Here is a 24,062-nt window from a genome sequence, read left to right as displayed (position 1 = left end):
GCTCTTCCCACAGAGCGGCTCTCCCTGAATCTACAGGAGACTCTGCTTCAGAAATCCCAGGGTTCCCACTGCAGCCAGCGCTAGAGGGAAGGGCAGGGAGAGAGGGTGGGCCAGCAGAGCAGAATTCCAACAGGAACTTATCTAAGATGATCAATTACAGGACCCCTCCTCCCTGCTAATTCCAGGACCTGGTTCCTTGGAGAGTTTAGGAAAAGATGGAAAGAACAATCAATTCCTAGAAGGAGCCAAGAGCAGGATGAGACTGAAAAGTCATCTCTCCATACCACGGACTCTTGTGTGCAGGGACCCCTGAGCAGGGCACAATGACAGACAACTCACCTCTGGCTGATGCTGGATGGGGGACACTCTAAAGAAGGATGAGACCAAAACTCAAAACAAGAACACAAACAGGCACAATCCTCTCCACAAACAAAGAAACAACAAATACAGTTCCAGAGGCTGAGGGCTGAGGGCAGGACCCAGGCCTGAGCCCAGGCTGACCCAGACACAGGAAGGCCTTGCTGCCCACGGGTTTGGAGGTGTTCCTCATTAGGACAATGTACAAGGCCTGGGGAGGTTGAGTCCCTGTGATGGAAAGTCCTGGGGGGACAAGGTTCTACTGAAGGGAGAAGAACAAAGGAGCAGAGAGGTGACACAGCTGAAGAGACCAGGGAGCCAACTGGGCACAGCCCTGACCACACTCGGTCCTCACAGCCTCTCCTGTCCCCCTTGCGGCAGCCTCAGCACAGCAAACACACAGGACCTGACAAGTTCTTGGTGCGTCCATTTATTTCCTCTGAAATTTTAGGATCTTCTCCTTTAATTTTTTCCATAAATATGTTTTTATTGATTTTCAGAGAGAGAGGAAAGAAGAGGGAGAGACAGACTGAAACATCAATGATGAGAGAGAATCATCCATTGGCTGTCACTTGCACAACCCTGGTGGGAACTGAGCTGAAATCTGGGCATATGCCCTGAAAGGGAATCCAACCATGACCTCTTGGTTCCTGGGTGGACACTCAACCACTGAGGCACACCAGCCGGGCTGTTCTCCTTTATGGAACCCATCACCCCTTCATGGCAAGAAGTGAAGAAGAATGCATATCCAGACTCTACTTTCAATCAGGCAGTAAGAAGCTGTAGCTGAGCGCACCAGGAAGTAAAGGCAGGAATGGGGAGGGCCCAGCCCCCACTTCTACTGGACAGGAAAGGCTGGGGAGAGGGTGTGGAGGGTAGGGGTGAGCCAGCCTCCCACCTCCTCACATTATGCTGATAGGAACTCACACATTCAGAGGTTCTTGAATCACAAAGTGGGAGCGTGAACAAATCTCCCATCACTCAGTCCCCAACAACTGCCTCACACTGTAGAAGAAAATGATCATGAACAAATTCACTTCAGTGGCTATAAGTAGTGACATTCTCAAAGGACCACCACAGGCTCACTATGTCCCAAAGAGTCCCCATCACCCAGTCCTCTCCCTTCTGCCCCAACCCCTGCTATTGTCAGGGTCTCACCGTTATAAACCGTGAGAGATATATCAGAGCCCTGGGCACCATCGCTGCCTGGGGTAGAACAAAACAGAATGAGGTCAGAGCCCCCAGGAGAGGAGACTAAGGGAGGAACTATGGGGGTGAGGTCCCCCATGGGATCCAGTCTGTACTATCACAGGATCTCAGGGGTCACACTCAATACTCACTGGCAGCCTGAGCATAGCTCCCTCCTTTTCCACCTGTGGGAAGAAAACATCCCGTGAGAAGACAGGGAGGAGGCAGGGCCATGAGGTCCTAAAGGAACTTCTAGCCCTGGAGCCTAGAGAAGTTTCCAGAACTGTGACTACAGACCCAGGGCAGGATCAGGAAACCTGAGGAAACTACACCTGTGGGGACTGGACCAACCATCCTCCCAGAGGTCTGTCCTCCTGAAGGTCTGTCCTCAGCAGGAACCTTCCACCCTGGCCTGGGAGTGCTGGGAACCAGGCCCCATCACTAGAATCATCAGGTGATGAATCTGTCCCTCATTTCCACACGTGTCTTACTAAAGAGTGAGTGTCAGCAAATAGGGCCCCACACTGGGCAACCACACGTGTGGGGATGGTACTTGCCATTAATGAAGCAGAACACACTTCTACCTGGGCTGGCAACACCCAGTGAGACAAGAAACTCGGGCCCCACCCCTTCCCTACCTGAGCGCTTCCTCCTCCACATCACAGCTCCAGTGACCACAGCTCCAGTGACCACAGCTCCAAGGATGACCAGGCCCACAACCAGGCCCACAGGGGGGATGGTGGCCCAAGGAGGCGGCTCTGGGAAGAGAAGGGGAGGTGAGGGCCTTGACCCCCAGGCCTCAGCCCCGACCCCACTGAGGTCCTCCACAGGCCCCTGCTCCCTGAGAACAGGCTCTGTGCCCACGCCCCTCCTCACCCCATCTCAGGGTCAGGGGCTCGGGCAGCCCCTCATGCTGCACATGGCACGTGTATCTCTGCTCCTCTCCACGGGCCACCACCAGGGCCGCCCACTTCTGGAAGGTCCCATCCCCCGCAGGCCTGGTCTCCACAAACTCCATGTCCTGGGTCTGCTCCTCCCCATCACGCTGCCAGCTCAGGCTGATGTCCGCAGGGTAGAAGCCCAGGGCCCAGCACCTCAGGGTGACCTCACGGTCAGAGATGGGGTGGTGGATCACGTGTGTCTTTGGAGGGTCTGAGGAGAAGGGGGAGGAAATTCAGGGACTTGGCACTGTCAGGGGACCATCCAGCAGCCCTCATGTGACCACCTGAGCGTGGACAGGGCACCTGGGGAGGGCCACGGAGCACACAAGCACCACCAGCCTGGACAGAGCACCTGGGGATGACCTCTCCTCTTTAGAAAGTTCTAGTCAGAGTGACACAGCCCAGGGCAGGAGGCAGGTCTCAGGGGGAGAAAGATTTCTGGTCCTGTCCTGGGTGGAGGCCAAAGGACTCAGAAGAGTGGGGGTCAGACCTCAGATACACTGGGGGAGGGGCAGGGAGCAGGGCCTGAGAGAGCAGGTCCCCCATGGGTCCCTGAGCCACTGCAGGGTCAATGGGAACCGCTGCTCAGTTCCTTCAGGCTTGGTCTCCCCTCTAATTGTCCCTGAGAGACTGCACCCCTAAGGTGTCCCTGAGAGGAGGGAGGGCGTCCCTGGACCTGAAAAGCCCGGCGGACTCAGTCTCCTGGCCCACAGGAGGGGGGTCTGACACTGACCCTGTGTCCTGTCTCCTTGTGGGGCCCCAGCCCCAGGGGAGAGGGGGGAGGCCCCAGGCCCCCGGTACCTGCGCGCTGCAGCGCCTCCTTCCCCATCGCCAGGAATCTGCGCAGCCACTCCATGCACTCCCCCTGCAGGTAGTGTCTCCTTTCCTCAGGCTCACCAGCCGCCTCCCACTTGCGCCGGGTGATCTGAGCTGCGGTGGTGGCCGCGGTCCAGGAGCGCAGGTCCTCGTTCAGGACGATGTAGTCGGTGCCATCGTAAGCGTACTGGTAATACCCGTGGAGGAGGCGGCCGTCTGGTCCCATCTCACAGCCCAATAGCAACTGGAGGGTGTGAGACCCTGACCCGCCCCGAGGTCAGTCCCGTACCCTGACCACCCCCACCCTCCCCCAACCCGCGGGGATAGATCCTAAACTGAAAGTGAAACCAGGTCAAATCCCCGCGGGCTCCTCCGGGTGGGGGCCGCGCGGGGCCGGCAGCCTCGGGATGAAACTCGCACCCGGACACTCGGGGCGACCCCGGCCTGTCCGTGGGGATGGGGGTCGGCCCCCGAGGCTCACCGTCCTGGCTCTGGTTGTAGTAGCCGCGCAGGTTGTGCAGGTTCAGTCGGAAAGTCTGTGCGGTGGCCTTGGCGTTCCGGGTGCTCAGGTCCCAATAGCCCGGGTCCTCCTGCCCCACCCACGGCGCCCGCGGCTCCGCCCTCTGACTCTCGGAGTCGCTGTCGAACCGCTCGAGCTGCGTGTCGTCCACGTAGACGACCTCCAGGTACCGGGCCTCGCCGCGGCCGGGACGGGACAAGGCGGTGAAGAAATGTCTCAGGGAGTGGGGGCCTGGGGGCCGGAGCGGAGGGGCTGACACCCGGGGTCCGGGGTCCGAGAGACAGGAGAGGGGAAGGGGCCCCGGGAGACGGAACAGGGGCAGAGGAGAGGGATGGAGAAGAGAGGGGTCAGGACGGGGTGGGGTGTGGGGGGTTGGGGGGGATGGAGACGCCCTTTCCCGGGGTCCTGCGGCCCCGCCGGGTGCCCTCGCTCCTCCTCCCCAGAGGCCATTCCCTCCCGACCCCGGACTCACCCGCCCAGGTCTGGGTCAGGGCCAGGGCCCCCCAGAGCAGCAGGAGGTTGGTTGGGGGCCCCGTGAGCAGCATCCTCAGGGTCTGGGGAGTCTGAGTCCTGGTGAGTTTGCAGAGACTTCTAACTGGGAGGGAGGTGACCCTGATTGGCTTCTGTAGCACCTGCCACCCAATGGGAGTGAGAACTGGGGCCGCGTCACGAGTATCCAGGAAGGAGGGCGCCCACACAGGTTGTGAGAAGGAGAAGTGAAACTGCGGGGAGGTGGGGATCCGGCCACACTGAGTTTTCCGCTTCAGTCTCCGCCCTCGGGCTGGGACCCTGAGACCAGGCCTGGGACCTGGGACGTTGCCCTGACCCCTCACCTGCACGGAGAGCTCTGTCACTCCCTATCCCTCAGTCCTGCCCAGGGGCTGTGTGAGAACCAGGGAGACTCCCCAGGCTGGGACCAGCCCTTTCCTCCCTTCTCCTCCTGGAACCCCTCTCCCTGGAATGCACTCTGCCTCCCACCCTCACCTCTGCCCTGGACTCTTCTAGAGGAAAACTCACCCTGGGACCTTGATGCCAGAGAGTGAGCTTCCTGTGAGAGGAGGCGGAGGACAGGGTCTCCTCTGTAATCCTGGAGGAGTTGGGCCTGAAAAGACCAGTGAAGGGCAGGGGGGCCCACAGTCTTGGGAAGCCTGGACATCAGGAAGCTAATCTGTAAAATGAGTGATTTCAGACGCTTCATATGCAAAGTGTCTAAACAGCTCTGCAGACAGAGCTACAAAGCTCCTCAACTCTCCTTCCCTCACAGGAAGTGTGTGGCTGGGGCTGTTACATTGTGAAGTGACCTGCATTCCCCAGCCCTGAGCTTGTCCCTGTGAGTCCCCCACACCCCCCCTACAGGAGCCCAGGGAGCATGTGTGACTGTGCATTTCAGCAGGAGCCTGTGCATCCTCACAGTCGCAGGTGCTCAGTGGGTCACAGTGCCCTTCACCAGCGCTGCTGCCCTGCCCATGCTTATGAATTACTCACATGGAAGCAGTGAGCACATTTTATCGGGACACATTATTTTTTTAACTGATTAACATAAAGTGACAATTAGTTTTTAGGCAGCCCCATGGAATGTATTAAGTAACAATGGCAAGGAACACTCTGCTAGCTCTGTAGATATATTAACTATAGATCTATAAAGCAGATTTAAATCTGAGAGTTCCACTTCTTTAGAACCTCTATCTCCACTTCTTTTCCTCACTCTTGCTTGTCCAGCCCTTCTCTGTCTCACCCCTCAGGCCTCTTCACCCCTTTGTCTCTATCACCCTCCCACTCCTGACTGTGGCAATAGTGTCACCCCCTCACCTGCCACCCAGGGTCTAGTCTCCTCACAGGGTCAGCTGTCCTGCTAATGTGAGTCACGTTGTGCAGTTTCATCTCTAAAAATGCCCCAGTGACTGCATCTCACTCTGGGAAGCCGAGTCTAGCCTGTAAGACATGGGAGCACAGGGGCTTTGGGTCAAAGTTGTCTCCCATCACATGAAGCTGCTTCCTGTACATAGTAGACAGTAAGTTAGTTGTTGTTGAATGAATGGATGGATGGATAAATATCAATTGTATATCTTTTTATCCTCACCTGAGGATATTTTCCCATTGATTTTTAGAGAGAGTGGAAGAGAGAAGGAAAGACAGAGAGTAATATCAGTGTGAGAGAAACACATCCATTAGTTGTCTCCTACAAGTGCTCTGACCAGGGCCCAGGTGGGAGAGGAGCCTGCAACCAAGGTCCCGGCCTATATTGGGAATTGAACCCGGGGCCTTCAATCCACAGGCTGACACTCTACCCACTGAGACAAACCGGCTAGAGCAATACCAATTGTATTAAAATTTTAATTGCATTACATAACATCATTAAATAAAAAACAAAAAAAGTTAGGAAAGATTTTATTACATGTAACTACTGTACATGTCAGCTCTTGAATTTATTTCAGTGGAAATAAATGCTGTGTGCTTATCTGTGGCACAGCTGAGCCTGTGTATTAGTTTCTATTACTGTAAAAAATCACCACAACTTAGTGGCTCAAAACAACCCTCATTTATATGCTCACAATTCTTCAGTGAGCGTGGTGTGGATGGGGTCTCTGGTCGGGGTCACAAGCTGTGTCCTCATCCTGAGCTTTGGACCCTTGTCTAAACTTATATAGAGATTGTAGCAGAATTCAGTTTTTCCAGTTGTGGGCCTGAGGTCCCTGTTTCCATGACAATTCCCAGGGAGGAGGAGCCTGGGGAGGGCTGCTCCCAACACCTGGTGGCACCAGCAGTCTTTACCATGTGGCCCTTTGTTTTCAAAGCCCCCAGTGGGGAAGATGGCTCACATTGAACTCCTCTCACACTTGGTATCTCTTTGCTCAGGAGGAACCCCAGTCAGCCCTCATCTGATTAGAACAGTACCACCCAGGGCAGTCTAAAGATCAACTGATTTGAGATCTACTTCCGTCTGCAAAATCCCTTCCCAGCAGCCCTAGGTTAGGGTTTGGTTGAATGACTGGGGAAGGTGAATAACCAGGTTGGTTATTGGAGACCATCATAGCACAACCTGTCCTTCCGTTAGTGTTTATTGGTCTTGGTTGGAAAATGAAGTGCAAATAAATAGATTGTTGTCAATGGTAATAAAATACATCCTGCCTATTAACCATGGAAATTCTCCTTCTCCTCCTCCTCCTCCTCCTCCTCCTCCTCCTCCTCCTCCTCCTCCTTTTCTGTCTTCCTCTCCCACTCTCTCTCGCTCCTTCTTCTTCTGCTTCTTCTACTTCTTTCCTAGCCATGTAAATTCCTACATCTTAAAAGGAAATTATATATTTATATATCTTATAATTATTTCCCAAATGAAAATTAAAGTGTAATCATTCATTCTCCCATTGGAATCTGTTTTAGTCATGTATGGCAGCATAACAAATTACTTAACACTAAATATTGTTTCAGGATTTTGCAAGTCAATGCTTCTTTTACCAGATTGTTTTCTTCAATACTCTAAATTTCACTTTGGAAAGAGTGGTTAAATGAGACAGAGTAAGAAGGAACAATAATTTGTAAGTTGCTTTTAGGGAGACCTTTAGTAGTAATATTGCCTATAGTAAGTGACAGCAAAGTTGAGAACACACAGTAGCTAAATCAAAGACTTTAAAGACTGGGCATCTCAAATAGGGGATTCATGTTCGTGTTGAATTGGTGCCAACAAATAACAGTTGACACTCACAGATGTAATCTCTATCCCATCCCCTAGTTGTAACCTCTATCCTGAGTCCTGTGCTTCTTATACTTTTGAGATACTCTTAAGATTTTCAATAAATATATACCTATCTCCAAACCGAATGTTATTTAGTTTTGCCAGTTTTAAAATTTCCTGCACAGAGGACTGGTACTGCATGGACACTCTGAGACTCAGCATTACCTAAGACAGTCACCTCTCACCTGTGAGGCTGTGCTTACACTTTTACTGTTGAAGTCTTATATTTTATACTTATAGTGAAATTGTTCTATTTTCCTATTGATGAATATGTGGCTATTCCAGTTTTGCCATAACCATTAGTGTACATGTCTCCTGGGGCATAAGGCAGGAATTTCCCCAGAGCAGGTGGGCAGGGGTGGGAATGCTGGGCCCTGTGGGGCCTGTATGGTGACCAAACTCCATGAAGCTCATGTGATTTCCAAAGTGCTCCTGGCACACTGTCATTTCTGATGTGGCCAGGGTGGGACAGTGTCAGAGGTTTCTCTTTGTCCTTCAGCACAATTACAGCCCTCACTCCACAGACAGGAACCCAATGTGAAGGTCACAACAAGGGCCACCTGTACTGATGCCGATTCTGTATGTGGAAAGTGAGACCGTAACCCTGGGACTCATCCATGGACCCAGCAGTCACACTGGGAACCGGGCTTGGGCAGGACCCCCTGTGTCACCTGCACCTGTAAGCTCCGCTGTCATAAGGGCAATGGTGATGCTGTGAGAATGGATGTCAATGCCAAGTCTAACCCGAGGCGCAATACTCAGAGTTCTGGCCATTTTTCTCCCTGGTGGAGAGTCACTGGAGTAAAGGGCTGTAGGTTCCTGTGCAGAGGGGTTGAGGGGATTGTCCCAGCACTTTCCACGGCTTCCCAGGGGCCGGCCTCCTAGGGATCTGGATGCTTCTTCAGTCAAAAGGTTCTCCAGCTGAACACTGGCTGAGGCCTGGGCACTCAGCAAGGGATCCTGGCTTTTTATTGGGCCAAACACCCTCAGCCTCCTGCCCCTTATTCTTGCTCTGTTATCTACATTAAGCACCATTCTTGTGGACTACCCTCCACCATGGTCTCAATTCATGTTTAAATCCTAACCCCCATGGTGCTAATATTAGGAGGTGGGGCCTTTGGGAGGCTGGAGCCCTCATGAATTGGATTAGTGCTCTCATAAGAGACCTGAGAGAACCCCTCCCACCTCCTGCCACCTGATGTCACAGCTAGAAGGCATCATCTATGAGAAAACAGGCTTTACCCAGACCCCGATTCTGCCAGGGTCTTGATCTTGATCCCAGCCTCCATAACTGTGAGAAATAGACTTTTGTCGTGTATAAGCCACCCAGTTATGATATTTGTTGTAGCAGCCAATACGCACTAAGACGCAGTCTGTTCTGACCCAAGCGTCCCTCTGTATCAGCTTCTCCACAGCTCCCTGCAGGTCCAGTGCCCGCCCTCCTGCCCCACTGGGGTTGTGGTGGTGGTTGTGGCTTCTGGCTGTAGTTGGTTAACTGTCACCCTTTGGTCCCTGTGTCTTCAGGGTCATATCCTTGCCCTGATATTCATGAGCCAACTCTGGGACCACCTTTCCTACTGTCATCCCAGCTGCAGAGGACACAACACCGTCCTGATGGCTGTGGTGAAAGGTGAGCCTTCTGGGCCCCCTTGTGGAGCACAGTCCTCTGGTGGGTCTCCTAGCCTCACATCCTCCACCAAGTGCCAGGGCAACTAAGTCATGTCGACCCCCATTTTGCAGTTGGACATAATTTTTTCCAGGTTATGAAGAGCTAGCCCTGTAGGAATTAGGCCCCATGTCCTGGGGTTCTTGATAAACCCATGGCCTGTGAAAGTGCCTCAACCAATACATTTTCGTTGACCCAGTCTGACATCCTGGCCCCTTGTTTTAGAACCCACACAACCCAATTTCAGAAGTGCTCCCTGGCTCCTGCATGTATGTGCTGCCTCTTTTTTGCCAGGATACCCATTGCATCAGAGGGCGAGAGCTCTGTGGCGTCTGCCAGCAGAGGGAGGAGCTAACCTTCACTAGAGAAGGACAAGCCTCCGCTCCATGCCCAGAGGGTGCAGAGGGCATCCATGACGATACACCTGTTCCAGTTTGCGGAATCCTGGCTTCTGCCCACCAGGGCCCTGACTTTCACATAACAGACCTGCCGTGGCTGAGTATCTAAAATCTCTAGATGTTATGTGACCCTCAGAATTATGCCTTCAGCTGCCATTCAACTCTACCTGCCCTCCTGTGCAGGAGATAAGGTTTCTCTGTGATCCCCGGCAGAGGCTCTCACACTAGCCAGCAGATATGTTCACCCCCTCAGATTCTCATTGTCCTTCTCTAGGGCCTCAGCACAGCTTGTAGAAGCAGTCATCTCCCTGTCTTTGTCGGTAGCCCAATCCCAATTTTTTCCCAAAGGCTTCTGTTACAGAGAACTGGAATAAATCAGAGAGTTTGGAGTTATACTTTATTCACCACGGTGGGCTTAGAGAAAATGAATTCAAATTCTAAGCAGAGCTACAAGCAGAACTTCCCTTTTTATGAAAGAGCCAGCCCTATGTGTGCTTAGTGGTTATCTCGCTGGTAGCCTTGAAAACTACACAGTTCTATCCAATTAAAAAATGCACCTGGCATGGCATTGAGAGTATGGGCATATCTAGTCTCTGGCCTACAAGGCCAGACAGCTAAGTTTATCTTCCTCATTATTCAAGCAGGCTAAAGCAGGCTAGAAAGCAAAGTTATTTTTTAGAATAAGAGGCTGTCTAAAGAATAGCAGAGAATTCCAAACAGTAGTTTTACAAAATAGGGGTTAGCCTTCTCACTTCTATCTTCACACCTCTGATAGCATTCCCCCCAAATAGAACATTGTCTCAGGTGATCACCAGTGACATCTAGCAGTTCCAGCCACCAGGTGCCCCACCTACCAACCTGGACGCTGTCCTCTTGGTCTGCAGGCAAGGGGTGAGCTAATCTTAAATCCCCACCTGTTGCCTGTGTTCTTGGACCACTCATGATGCTACTTGTGTTAGTGAGGGTCCTGTGACGTGCAGACACCAATGCAGTATTACATGTGTAAGATATTATTGGAGGAAGCACCTGCAAGAAAAAAGGGGAAGGAGCCAAAAAGGTCGAAGAGCCATCAAATCTATGGGTGCCTGCATCCCAGTGAGGGAGAGAGAATGAAGGTTGGCTGAAGGCACCCTAGACCCAGGGCAGAGGAAGGAAAGAGCAGGGAAGGTGTCCGGGAGCCTGGAGCCCAAGTCAGCCTACAGAGGAGCAATGGTCCTGCCCTAGTCGCCCTGCTGTTCCCAATCTTTGACGGGAAGAAGCCTGTGAAGAGTGAGGTCCCTGAACAAATGAAGCATCAGAGTTGAGAGCCCAGCAGCGAGACCACCAGTCAGTTATACCCCCCAGGCTTGGGTCTGGGTGCTTGTTCTCATGCTGCCGCCTGGTCTAGCGGAGGGAGAAAATGATGAGAGGAAAAGGAAGACCTGCTGGAGCAGCACCGTTAGCAGACAAGAAGGACCGAGGTCGTGTGGACAGCTGACATTTCTCTTTGCTCCGGTCTGAGTCCCTCTGGGCCCGCTCTGTTCTTAGTCCCATGGGGGAATCAAGGTGTTGTGATTGCTTTGCCCATCTGTTTCATCCTCTTCAAATTAATCTCTCCCTCTGTCTTTTTTTTTTTTTACTGTCTAACATAGTGGTTATAAATATTCATGCGTTAGTGAATGAATGAGCCAACAAATAAAATCAACTGTGGGCTTGGAAAATTAAAAGATTAGGAGAAGTGAAGTGAATGTATTAAGTTTTTAGGCAGCCCCACAGAATGTATTAAGTAACAATACAATCCAGCTGGGGATTAAGGTCCTATCTCTGCCCACTCTCCCCATATTCCTGCTGAAACTGGTTTGGCTCAATGGGTAGAGTGTCGGCCTGCGGACTGAAAGGTCCTAGGTTCGATTCCGGGTCAAGGCCATGTACCTCGGTTGTGGGCACATCCCCAGTAGGAGATGTGCAGGAGGCAGCTGGTCGATGTTTCTCTCTCATTGATGTTTCTAACTCTCTAGCCCCCTTCCTCTCTGTAAAAAATCAACAAAATACATTTTTTTAAAAAAGAAAGAAACTCTCATGTGTTTATGAAATGTGCATTTTATTTTTATTTATTTTTTTTAAATATATTTTATTGATTTTTTACAGAGAGGAAGAGAGAGAGAGATAGAGAGTTAGTAACATCGATGAGAGAGAAACATCGATTAGCTGCCTCTTGCACATCTCCCACTGGGGATGTGCCCGCAACCCAGGTACATGCCCTTGACCGGAATCGAACCCGGGACCTTTCAGTCCGCAGGCCGACTCTCTATCCACTGAGCCAAACCGGTTTCGGCAAAATGTGCATTTTAAATAGCCATATCTAAAAAAATAAAAATAAGACGTAAATAAATAAATAGCCATTTCTATTAGCACATTAAAAAGAATTTCTCAAATTTAAACACCAGATCTAGTGTATTACACAACTGCTGTAATTGCCAATGTGGTGGGCTGCAAATGTGTTTTTATTTATTTATGTACTTATTTTTCATATACAAATATATGTATATATGCATGCGTATATTTATTATTATTATTATTATTATTATTATTATTATTATTACAGAGAAGAAAGGAAGGGAGAGAGAGAATCATTGATCAGCTGCCTCCTGCACGCTGCACAGTGAGGATTGAGCCTGCAACCCCGGGCATGTGCCGAGACCGGTAATCAACTGTGATCTCCTGGTTGATAGGTTGATGCTCAGCCATGGAGCCATGCCCGCTGGGCTGCACATGTGTTTTTAAATAGGATGCTCACCTGTTTGCTCACCCCATCCGGGGAGAACTGGGAAAGGGTGAGCCACCTATGAGAAGCAAAATTCCAGCCCTAAATAAGGGAGCCTCCCTGAGGGTAGAGGAAAGTAGGATGGCGGTTCAAGGAGCAAGAAGGGGCTGCCTTAGGGGCGATGTGCCTGCTACCTCTGTCACCATAGTGATGGCCAGAATAACTTTGGTCCATCTGGTGAGTTCTGTCCTTTCTCCTGCCCACTGGAGCTGGTGGCAGAGGGGGAAGGGCTGGGCTAGCCTCCGGGGCCACCAGAGAAGACTTGTGTCTACAGTGTCATTGCTAAGGCGAGATCCCACTTCTTGGCTCGGGTATCTGACCTGCCTCCTCCCCTGGTGCCTGGTGCCCCAGTGCCTGGGCCTAGAAGTCTTTCAGCCCAGAAGTCTTTCTCATTCTGCCAGCCATATGCCTCTCCCCACCCAACTGCCCAGTTCTCATGTGTTCCCGGCATTGTAATCAGTTAGCCCCAGCTTCTCCTCCACATTTATCAGTCAGGGAACATTTGTCAGTTTAGAAAAATAATTTTGAGACTTTTGGAGGTGACATTTACCCTTTTAGAGTGGAATCTTACCTGCTGTGATGAAACAGTACTAGGCACCTTGGGCAGCCTGTGCTCGCCTCCTGCGGACATGGCTCAGTATCACCCAGACACTGCTCTAGCTTCCTCTCTCCCAGCCTCGTCCCTCTCCAATTCCAGGAATGGTAAATAGACACAAGCGATGAATGGGTTCTTTGGGTGATTTAAATAGTCATTATTGTACAAGAACAATACTCTTTGTGGAACCCTTGAAGGAATGCTCAGTTGTCTAGCATCGTTTGCAACGATGTAGGTAAAATCATCTCTGATTCAGAAGGGAATATTAAAAAAATAACTACTGGGGCTGTCCGAGGGGCGATATGTCGCAAGAGGAACATGCTACAGGTGTGGGCTCAGGTCCCAGCTCTGCCACTCAGCTGTGATCTTGAGCACGAAAGACCTAAGCTTCCAGTTCCTGAAATGTCAACTAGTCATAACACTGTAATAATACCTTGTAGGACCACCTGTGTGGCATATGTGGCATGTGTCAGCCCCCTTCCCCTTCCCAGGTGTGGTCTGTTCTCACATGTGTGCAATTCTGAAGGACCTCATGGGAGAGATGGACCAGTGCAGCCCATGGCCATGGGAAAATCTCAAGAGGAGAAGCCATTTGACTGGACCTTAGTGGTTGAAAGGTTTTGTTGACTGTTTGAGGGCTAAGTCTTCCCGATTCCCGTTTTCCCCAGTGGATTTATTTACTTGGGAGGTAAGAATGGCCAAAGAGTAGGTACACAAAAACTCACACCCACAGTCCCTTCTGCAACTGCCCAGGTGGTGTGGCAGGGAGGACTTGGGACCGTGGCCAACAGCCCTGGGGTAGTGAGTGTGGTGAAGGGGGAGCCCCAGTCCGGAAAACTCATTTCAAAGTGTCAGAGCTAAAAGGATGTCGCCTCTATGAGTGGTTTCTTCAAGTTGGTCTGCTGCCTCACTTGCTCACTAGGGTTGACCCCCTCCTTAGTCCCATGTCTGCCCTCTGAGGCCTGTTCCCCTCTGCCCTGTCTGAGGTTGGGGACAGAGCAGGAAGGGTAGGTAGGGCGTTGTACAATCGCCCTGCCCACTCTCCCCACATCCTCCGTGACTCCACATCCTGTGGCAGCAGGTTCTTAGTGAACATTTGTTCGGGGCAGGGTGCTCTGGTAACCTACCCTCATCCCTTCCACACACCTGCCCATCTGATCTCTTTCTCACAAATCTCAGGGCACCTGCTGCTCCCCACCCATCACCCAGACCAGTGATGGTGAACCTATGACACGCGTGTCAGAGGTGACAGGCGAACTCATTTTTTTGGTTGTTTTTTCTTTGTTAAATGGCATTTAAATATATAAAATAAATATCAAAAATATAAGTCTTTGTTTAACTATGGTTGCAAATATTAAAAAATTTCTATATGTGACACGGCACCAGAGTTAAGTTAGGATTTTTTAAAATGCTGACACGCCGAGGTCAAAAGGTTCACCATCACTGACCCAGACCCTGTGCTCTCTGTTTACCCCAGGTCGGGGTTTACTCGATAGCTGCCACCACTGCCCATTGTCCCACAGAACAGTTTTCCTGCTTCCTGGCCAGCAACACCTGCTGGGAACACACCTTCTCCTTCCGGGCCTGGTGGGGGGTGGGGAGCAGGAGAGGGGGGTGACAGTGAAGGGATGGGTGGAGAGGGATCGAGGGTCAGTGCTACCCTGGGTGTCCTAACCCCACTGTTGGTCCTACTGCAGGTGACACACTTTCTGGGACAGAGGAGGACACAGGAAAGCCCCTTCCCCAGTCTCATCTGGGACTGTCCCTACACAGCATCCTGCCTGACAAACCCCAGAGCCATAACGCCTGTGTGTGACAGAGTTGGACATGGCTGGTGGCTTCCTTGCATCCCCAGGGCCTTTCCCCAGTCTCTCTGCACCTTCAGTTCCCTGGGAGCACGCATCCTGGGCCTGCCATGGGGTGAGATACTGCAGCTTCTGACCCTGCCAGGAGGTGGGTCTAGAGAGCATTGGCCTCACCCGGGGTACTTATCAAGCCTACAGCTTGGGACACACAGAACAAGGATGGTCAGCGCTCGCTATGGAGCTGATTTACTCTGAACTATTCCTCACGTCACTTCCATGCCACTGCTCACCTCCTTAGACACCCCTCTCTTATTTCACCCGGAAATCTGACCACTTCCGGGCTCTGACCTCTGGTCCCTTCCTCCTCTAGGCAGCAGCAAAGACCCAACTCCCACCAGGCCCACTGTTTGCAGGAGTTTGCACAGTAAAGGTGCTAAGCCCTTCGTGACTCAATGTCTTTCACTCCACAGCACAGACACATCTAAGGTGGGGCTGGGTCCAGGAAAAGGACAAGCACAGGCTCATCTGGACTGTACCCACTGGTGCCCGGGTCCCCACCCTTCCAGCTCCACTTCTCCCCCCATTTTCTTTCAGGAGTAGCCACACCACTTTGGAGATCCCCAATGTGCTAGCTGGCTTACTCACATCTCAATCCCAGCTGGGGGTTAAGGTCCTATCTCTCCCACCAGGTACCTGGCCCAGAGCAAAGTGTGGGAACATGGATGTGTATCTGTGTCAGTTGGGGATTCTAACATAAACTTTCCCCCCATGACCTTGGTGGGGCACTGGAACTAGAAGTTGAGAGGTGCTTTGAGGAGTTGATACAGGAAACTAGAAGTCACAATATTCAATTTTGCAGAAGGGGCAGCTGGAGGAGGAGGCCATTTCCTGTTCCTCACTCCCTCTCTGAGGCTGGCCTAAGGTGCTAGACGTGGGGATGCAGTAGGTGCTCCGTGGGCCTGACCTTAACTTGTCCTCACTGCCCTCTTCTGACCATCACTGGTCATGGGCTGGCCCCCCTGGCTCCGTGGAAGGGCCTCCACCTGGGATCCTGGACACTGCAGAGTACCTGTAGTTTCCCCTTTCCAACCATTGATGTTGAAATCTCTCTCTCTCTCTCCCTATTTTTTAATTCTTGTTTTTGTCTTTTTTTGTGAAAAATTAACATAAAATACTATATTAGTTTCAGGTGTTGCTAAGAGAATGAAAGTTCTCATTACAAGAAAAGAATTGCAACTATGCGTGGTTACAGATGTTAACTAGACTTACTGTGATGACCATTTTACAATACTGTATATATACAAATAACAAATGTTTCTGTTTACTCCCGAAATGCTATCTTGACCCCTCTGTGAGAACCTTTGATTTTGGAGTCCCTCCAAAATCATTCCAGACCACCATGTACTATTGTGTGCATCACACACACACACACACACACACACACACACACACACACACACACAGTCTTCTCTTCCTGAGCCAGGCCCTCCAAGAGCAGCAGGTCTGCACTCACCTGGGGTCTCTCTGCCCTGAGCCAGAGGGGAGCTCAGCATCACCAAGGACACCATCAGAGCTGCCATCCAGGGGGCCCCAGTGACCTGCAGGACCACCATCCTGGAGCCTTTGAAAGGACAGGCCGGACAAGAGAATCCCAGTCACAGCAGCGCTCACTCCATGGGCCTCCCTCCTAAACTATTAGAGTTCATGAGCCAGGACAGCCTCCTGCATCCCCTGGGTGTGGCCAGGTTCTAAAAAGGAACCAATTAGTAGGAATGGTCACTGTCCAGGCAGAGGGTTGGGGGGAAAGCTCAGGATCCTCCAGGGATTAAGATTCACTGAAATGGTCATGACCAAGGCTTTTAGAATGTAGTTTCTCATTTGCCGTGGACATGACCACAAAACATTTCCCCAATAGGTTTGTTTTCTGCTATGTTGGTACCATAGCATTCAGCCTACTGGGAACATTAAAAAAAAAAAGATTCACTGAAGACAGTGTAAGAAGAGGGATCCTGCCTGAGCCACTGGTGCCTCATGGGGCTTGTTTATGCTTTCCTTGATCAGGAGCAGATACCAGGCATATCATTCCCCTCCATGGTGACTGCAATCCCCCCCCCCCTCCGTCCCCCCGCATGTTTTGGGAAGAAGTCCTAAGCAGTGTGTTAAAGATCCAGAGGGATTAGCCCCCGCTACCTCAACACTCTGAACACCATCCTTTCTTTGCATTTCAATATTATTTTTTATAATTTTAAAATACCAAACCATTCGCCCAAAGAAATTTACAGACGGCTCCTGGTAGGTGGTAAATATCCTCTTACCTAAATACAAAGCCTAAGGGACAAAATGAGCATGTTTCCAACAAAAAATTAAGCACCATAAAGATGTGGATACAGTAAACAAAACACTTAAAATTATTTAACTAGAGTTATCTATTTGAGCGAGGATGTGTTACAGGAAGGCAATCACACAGGCTTTGAGTGACATTTCCTGTCTGTCAGGCCTCTCTCTGGCTACTTCCTGGCTCTCTGAACATGGAGCAGTTATGTAAGCGTCGGTGACTTAGTTTCCTCTCCTTTAGAATGGAGATTATTGTGGAGCCTATGTAACCGGTTTAATTGTAAATCTAATTGGGATAAACTCAGTATTTGTGATTCTGATAAAACAGAGCCTTGCTCATAGGAAGATATCAAAAAATGTTTGTTATAATACAAGACTAGTTCAAAGCAGAAAAACATTTGTTGGTTGTTGAATAAATATAACATCATTACTTTTAGTAAGTTCGATCATTTTGTTAATAAGTAACAGGCTTTGACTACACTTTTACACAAATTTATGATAAAATAAATAATTTATGAAGCAAAGAATAAACTTCACATTCAGTGGAAAAATATTAGAGAAAGACATAAAGATAAAAATTCAAAAAGAAATAAAAGGATAATTAGAAATAATTTAAAATTTTACATTTTGATTATATGTCTGGAAACATCCATCCATCATCAAACTCCTCCAAAATTATCAGAGGTATAAAATGATAAATGTAATACATTTGATAACAATAAAATGAATTCCTATATGATACTAAGAATTAACAGTAAATTATAAAGATAATTATCTATTTGGAACAGTAATTAGACATTAAAAATACTCAAGGGTCCACTTCAATAACATATTTCCAAGCACCCTCCCACCCCCATTAAAAGGAAGGTGATCATAATGTCTCCTTTTAGGGTTCTGCTTCGAACCTCCCATCCCAATGCAGGCCCTGACAGCCCTCTCACCTTTCCCAGCAGAGCCAGCACCCTGTTCCCATAGAGGTGCCCCTTCCCAGGTTGTCTGATTGGCTGAGCCCCATTATGCTGACTTCTCTCCCCCTCCTCCCTCCACAGAGGAGGGAAGTAAGTGCAGGAGTCAGCTCCTCCCTGCCCTTCCCTGCCTCCTCTCCTCACTGTCTGGCTCCTGTGGCCACAGCTGATGCTCCAGGAATAGTAAGGAAAAGAAGACAAGCCTGCCCTTGCCCTGAGTGAGGAGGGTTGCAGGCCTGTGGTCACAGGAGTCACGGTTGATTTGCCACATCCCCTGGCCACCCTCACTTCATCGCTCCATCCTTTCTGCACAGCAGGAAGGAGAGTGAGAAGCTAGGAAACTTCCTGGGTCAGTGGGAAGGGGACACTGAGACAGAAAATTAAACAAGGCCAAACAATTTGAGCCACGACAGCCAACTAGTGAAGTGAAAGACCTTACCTTCTCTAACCAGGACACTCCCCTCCCTAATTGGAGAGGACATAGCTTAAATCACCCTGGCCAGGGAAAATAGAGAACAAAGGCCCAACTAGTGCCATTATTGCCAGCTAATCCCAAGGACAGATGAAGCTGGGGTGCAAATAACAAAAACCCATTACAGCCAGATGACCCAAGATAAAAGTAAAACAGTAAAGCCGACCAAAGAATAAGCCCAAACTCCCTAGGCTCATTTTGATGTATCAGCATATTAAAAACTCACCTGGAAAGCTGATGAATATTTCACTGGAACCCTCCCCTATGATTGTCGCTGTTAGGTTAGGTGTCTCAGGAAGCGGCATAAGAAATAAAGAGTCGAGTGAATCAGAAAAGAAAAGGAAAGGAAAGGTTTATTGCGTCCCCAGGAGACCCACGTACCCCAAGGACAGGGCACGTGGATTCACGCCAACAGGGAGGGGGGCGCTTTTTTTTATACTGCAGTTGTGTGAGGGGCGGGGACATGAGCTGAGGTATTCAGCTGAGAAAGTTTCCGCTGCAGGGGGTCAGCAAGGTATTCAGGAAGGAGTCAGTATCTGTGTGGGGGTCGTGTTGATTCAGGGAGAAGCCAGTATCTGTGTCTGGCATGCTGATCTGTTAGAAATGGCAGGGGAAGTCCATTATCTGCATGTATCCGATCCTGGGTTCTCTCCGACCTAACAGTCGCCTGCAGAAAAGAAGATAAAAAAAAAACCCAAGACAAAGACCCAGTGCAGCTAGCTCACTGTAGAGCACGCCCATACCCCTTCGCAGGCATGAAGTTTTGACCTCCTCCTAAACTCTAAGCATCCCCAGGAGACTTGCTGCCAGGGGAGCAGTGGGCAGCGGGAGCTCATCCTGGGCTCACCCCTGACCCTGTCTCCAAGGCCCGCTTTCTCTCATTTACCAGGGAGCTAACAGCAGTATAAAAAAAGCGCCCCCCTCCCTGTTGGCGTGAATCCACGTGCCCTGTCTTTGGGGGTACGTGGGTCTCCCGGGGACGCAGAATAAACTTTCCTTCCTTCCTTCCTTTTCTGATCAACTCTTTTTATTTCCTTCGCCGCCTCCTGAGCCATCTAACCTAACACTTCTTTCTTCTGTTTCTTGTGTTAACGCAAAAACATTCAAACCTGTTAAGAATTTTTGTGAGTTCATTTGATCCAAACTGTCAACAATTGCGAGGAAGCAGAATCTCAACGGATTGGGATAATGCTCCAGAGAATGGCGGTTTTTCACCTTGTTTTATAGACATAAGTGGGATACATGAAATCCATTGGTGATAGGTTAGAAAGGCGGGAGAAAGCAAAGCGGGGAAACCTCTGGGATTGGATAAAATGTAAAATGATAGACACATACTTCTTTTACTTAGGTGAGTGCAGGATAGTTAATAAACAATTAGCATGATAACAATAACAATGAAAGAATTTATGGTCTCTGGCGCATTTGATTGTGCCCTCAGGGGTCCAGAAAAAGGGAAGTTACAAGTTACCCAGACATTTCATAGTTGTGTTTGTGTAGATGCAAAAAGACAATAGGCTCAGTTAAATGGACCTTATTAGTGAAGATACTGGCCTAGGACATAACTACCCACCACCACTGCTTTTAGTTTAATTTCAGACCATCCTTTGTGGTTGCTTCAGGTCTTTAAGTTTGCAAGACCGCCATGCAGGCCTTTCCTGAGCTTGTCAGGTTCCCACGTGGCCTTTTTTTCCATCCACTCTAGGGAGCCAAAGCCAAGTGCCACCTAGGCTCTCTCCTGTTGCTTCTTCTCCCCCAAGTCCTTCCTTTGTTTCACTGCCCCCAGCTTTAATAAATGTCCTCGCAAAAGCTCCTGGACTCATTTCATGAAATCTTTGCTACACCAAGTCAGGTAACACTGCAGCAGCGATTTGCAACCTCCTCCATCTCATGGCACCCACCAAGTAATGACTGAAATTGTGCAGCACACACTGCAGCCAGCCTGAGGCAGACCCGCTCTGTGTCAGCCCCTGTCCTGTAACACACAGACCCCTCTACATATCCTTCTGAGTCAGTCACACCTTCAGTCTTCACTCCCTTGGAAATGAGGGGAGCTGGTCCCAGATGCAGGGCATGATTTGGGAGGGGAGCTGTGACAGGGGAGCATGGCACTGGGCGCTGACTGGGGCAGGGGTGGGGGCAAACAAGACGCAGGAGCTGCTCATGAGCAGGGAGAGAGGCACCTCTGTGGGTGTCACATCTGCTGAGCCCTCAGCCTGTGCCTCGGGGGGGGGGGGGGGTCTCACTCTGCATCAGCGATTTGCACTTTTCCGTCTCAGGGCACACTCTAATGACTGCAATTCTGCAGCTCACCAAAAATATAGTGTACTTTTGCCAATCTGATTCTTTAAAAAGGTGTAATTTGGATTCACTCACCCCAGATGGCCATTTTGTGTCCGTTGTTGACATTTTTTTCATTTGACAATCTAAGGGAAAAGAGGTCAGTGCCCCTGACTAAAGCCGGTTACTGCATGTTTTAAAAATTGTGGCGCCCAAGGGTGGAAGTAGAATGCCCAAGGCTGCAGTCATGGCGCAGGAAGAGGAAGATATTCGGGACGACAGTTTGAAGGAGAAGCAGAAGGCGACCAAGGCCAGGTGTCCTCCAGTCAATGGAAGTACGAGTACTGGACCCGACAGTGGGTGTCCCGGCACAGGCGTGGGGAGATGCTCCGGAGAAGCTTTCGAGCAACGTGCAATGGCCACGCTTGGGTCCATGACAGATACTGAGACGGTGGAGCCCCTCCTAGCAGTACAAGTAGAAACACAAGGAGCGGGTTTCTGTTTCGCTTTTTGGATGATTGGCTCTGTAAATTCAGTGCTGAGGAACTCTTCCTGCCTCAGGAAATGAAAGTACTTAGTCTTGAGCAAGTAAATGTCAAATTACGGTCAACTGGGTGTGGAGAAGAGTTCTCATTGCCCAAGCATCCTCAGGGAATGGAAGTCAAGGCAGTAGCATAGTCAGCCATGCAGGTCTACACTGAAGGGAAGCCAGAGGGTTTGTGATCATTGACATTTAAGATGAAGAAGAAACTCCTATGAAGAACTGTTTTGTTTTCTCTTCCTTTTGAGAAGATACCATGATATAAATTCTACAGTCTCCGACGATATATGATGGTTTGCAGAACAGAAATTTTTTGCTTAAAGTGTGACTTTCACAAATGGAAAATCAAGGCACAGCCTTCGTCTGTATTAACCAGATATTCGAATGTTAAAGAATTCTTCCAGTGGCAAGTGTGGTTCCTTATTTATTAACTCCTTGCTGTGGCAACAGGTGCCTCACGCCCTTCCGGTGGAATGCCAGCCCTCCAGCCTGGTCCCAAAAGGGAGCATTCGTGTAAACAGTAACCTGAGAGATACTGAAGCCTTATGCTCTTATCGAATCCAATTTGGGAGAAAACATGATAATTTGAGGAATTTTACAATCAAGATTTCACTTTCCCTCCAAATTGGTCAAGACATATATTTTCAATATGTATATTAAGAGAGGTTGTATTTCAGATGGCTGTAGGACAGAGCCATCCTGTATTCCAGTTGGATATCTTAGAAGAAATAATTCTAATCGGACAATTGGAAGACTTCTCTAGAAAGAGCCCTGAATTGCTATCTCACTTTTTTTAAAGCACTGATGTATTGATACTTTCTTATTTTCCCATAAGAAAAATTTAATGGCCTTAAAAATGGGCCCTTCTATCATGTACTTTTATATTAAAGCCAATATATTTATATAGTTAAAGAAAAATGGGAAAATTTAAAATTTTCTTTTGGTTTTTAAAGATTATTTAAGCTCTTCATTTCTGAGAGAACAGGAGGCCGGGAAAACAACTTTAAAATTATCTGAACTTTTGTCTGGCCACGGTTGCTCAGTGGTTGAGCGTCAACTCATGAACCAGGAGGTCACAGTTCTATCCCAGTCAGGCAACATGCCTGGGTTGTGGGCTCAATTCCCAGTGTGGGGGGTGCAGGAAGCAGCCAATAAATGATTCTCTCTCTTCATTGATGTTTCTATCTCTCCCTCTCCCTCTCCCTCTCTGAAATAAATAAAAGTATATTTAAAATGTAAAAAATAAGTAAATCAATAAAAATTGTGATGGCACTTGCGTTGAAAATCACTCTCTCAGTACTGCTGTGCCGGATCAGCCTCTTTGCAATCCCACTCAAACCATCTCCTCCTGGGTTCAAGTTGCTCCCAGCTAAATCGTCCATGGCCTCCAGGGTGAAAAGGAAGGCTTTACATGCCCTGCACCTGAATTCTTCCTCCTCCTGCCAGTTCTTCTCAGGTAGCGATTTCTTCAAAAGATTCCTGAGTTACTTTAAATCCTGACTCAATCTCTGTTCTTTCCTTTGCACGTTTAATGTACTGTATGTCTCAAGAATATCAATTGCCCCTTCACACCCCAGTCTCCTCAATCACCCACTGGGTGTCCTCGATGCTCCTCCTCCCAATGGCTCCTCAGCAAATGGCTCCAGGAAGCAGCAGCCACAGTGCCCCGCACCCACCCGGAGCGACAGGGGAGGAGGAGGACTTACCATTTTAAACTGCAGATTTTCCTTGCTGCTTATTTTTATTTTTTCACTAGAGGCCCGGTGCACAAAATTCATGCATGGGGGTGGAGGGGTGTCCCTCAGCCTGGCCTGTGCCCTCTCGCAATCCGGGAACCCATGGGGTATGTCCGACTGCCAGATTAGGCCAGATCCCACAGTTGGACATCCCTCTCGCAATCCGGGACCTCTGGTCCTAACCACTGGCCTGCCTGCCTGATTGCCCCTAAACACTCTGCCAGCCTTCCTGATCGCCCCTAACCATGGGTGGCTGCCTGGCTCCCTCCCTCTCAGCCACAGATGGTCACCTGGGCTGGGGTCCCTCCCACCATCTTGCCCCTCCCTCACAGCCTCAGAGGCTTCCTGGATCCTGCAGCAGCCGCCCGCTCAGAGGAGCTGGAAGGTCTGGAAGGACGAAGGTCCAGAATGACTTCCACTCTAATTAGCATATTACCCTTTTATTATATAGGACTAGAGGCCCAGTGCACAAAATTCATGCACTGGGGAGAAAGGGGGGTGTCCCTCAGCCCAGCCTGCATCCTCTCAGTCTGGGACCCCTCGGGGGATATCCACCTGCCAGTTTAAGCCAGCAGTCAGACATCTCTCTCCCGGTCCAGGGCTCTTGCAGTCCGGGACCCCTCAATCCTTACTTCCTGCCACCACCACTGGGCTGGCCAGCCATGAGCCTGGTTTCTGGCTGAGAGGAGCTCCCTCTGTGGGAGTGCACTGACCTCCAACGGGCAGCTCCTGCATTGAGCGTCTGCCCCGTGGTGGTCAGTGTGCATCATAGTGAGCATTGTTCCGCTGTTCATTCGATTTGCATATGCTTTTATTATAAGGGGTGTTTTTACTGATTTTTTTTTCTCTTAGAGAGAGGAAGGGAGGTAAAGGAACATGGATGAAAGAGATACATGGATAGGTTGCCTCCTCCACAAC

General features: G+C 49.8%; 1 protein-coding gene, 1 non-coding gene and 1 pseudogene across 4 annotated transcripts; 2 read left to right on the top strand and 1 right to left on the bottom strand.

The window, feature by feature from the left end:
• Positions 1-1,288: 1,288 nt before the first annotated feature.
• On the bottom strand, positions 1,289-4,447 carry LOC132237212 (patr class I histocompatibility antigen, A-126 alpha chain-like). Of its 3 annotated transcripts, XM_059701384.1 has the most exons (8): positions 4,295-4,444; positions 3,784-4,053; positions 3,288-3,563; positions 2,422-2,697; positions 2,184-2,303; positions 1,698-1,730; positions 1,516-1,563; positions 1,289-1,362 (listed from the first exon to the last, which is right to left on the bottom strand). In XM_059701384.1, the coding sequence occupies exons 1-8, from the start codon at positions 4,365-4,367 to the stop codon at positions 1,358-1,360; spliced, it is 1,101 nt and encodes a 366-aa protein (XP_059557367.1). In that variant the 5' UTR covers positions 4,368-4,444; the 3' UTR covers positions 1,289-1,357. The 3 variants fall into 3 exon arrangements, with proteins under 3 accessions (XP_059557367.1, XP_059557369.1, XP_059557368.1); XM_059701386.1 differs by lacking the exon at positions 2,422-2,697 and having other exon boundaries at positions 4,295-4,447; XM_059701385.1 differs by lacking the exon at positions 1,516-1,563 and having other exon boundaries at positions 4,295-4,445.
• A 12,213-nt stretch (positions 4,448-16,660) lies between these two features.
• Positions 16,661-16,786, top strand: LOC132237811 (small nucleolar RNA SNORA32). The gene has a single exon (XR_009453639.1). It is a non-coding gene; the product is annotated as a small nucleolar RNA SNORA32 (small nucleolar RNA).
• A 4,272-nt stretch (positions 16,787-21,058) lies between these two features.
• Positions 21,059-22,199, top strand: LOC132236524 (protein archease-like; annotated as a pseudogene).
• The last annotated feature ends 1,863 nt before the right edge of the window (positions 22,200-24,062 follow it).

Source organism: Myotis daubentonii, chromosome 6, assembly GCF_963259705.1.
Source record: "Myotis daubentonii chromosome 6, mMyoDau2.1, whole genome shotgun sequence".
NCBI classification, from domain to species: Eukaryota; Metazoa; Chordata; class Mammalia; order Chiroptera; family Vespertilionidae; genus Myotis; species Myotis daubentonii.
This window is presented reverse-complemented; position numbering and strand designations above follow the sequence as displayed.

Coding starts and splice junctions, on each gene's coding strand:
- LOC132237212 (XM_059701384.1), bottom strand. CDS start 4,367: ATGCTGCTCACGGGGCCCCCAACCAACCTCCTGCTGCTCTGGGGGGCC. Junction 2,304..2,421: donor GCCCCTGACCCTGAGATGGG/GTGAGGAGGGGC, acceptor TTCTCTTCCCAG/AGCCGCCTCCTTGGGCCACC. Junction 1,731..2,183: donor GTGGAGGAGGAAGCGCTCAG/GTAGGGAAGGGG, acceptor TTCTTCCCACAG/GTGGAAAAGGAGGGAGCTAT.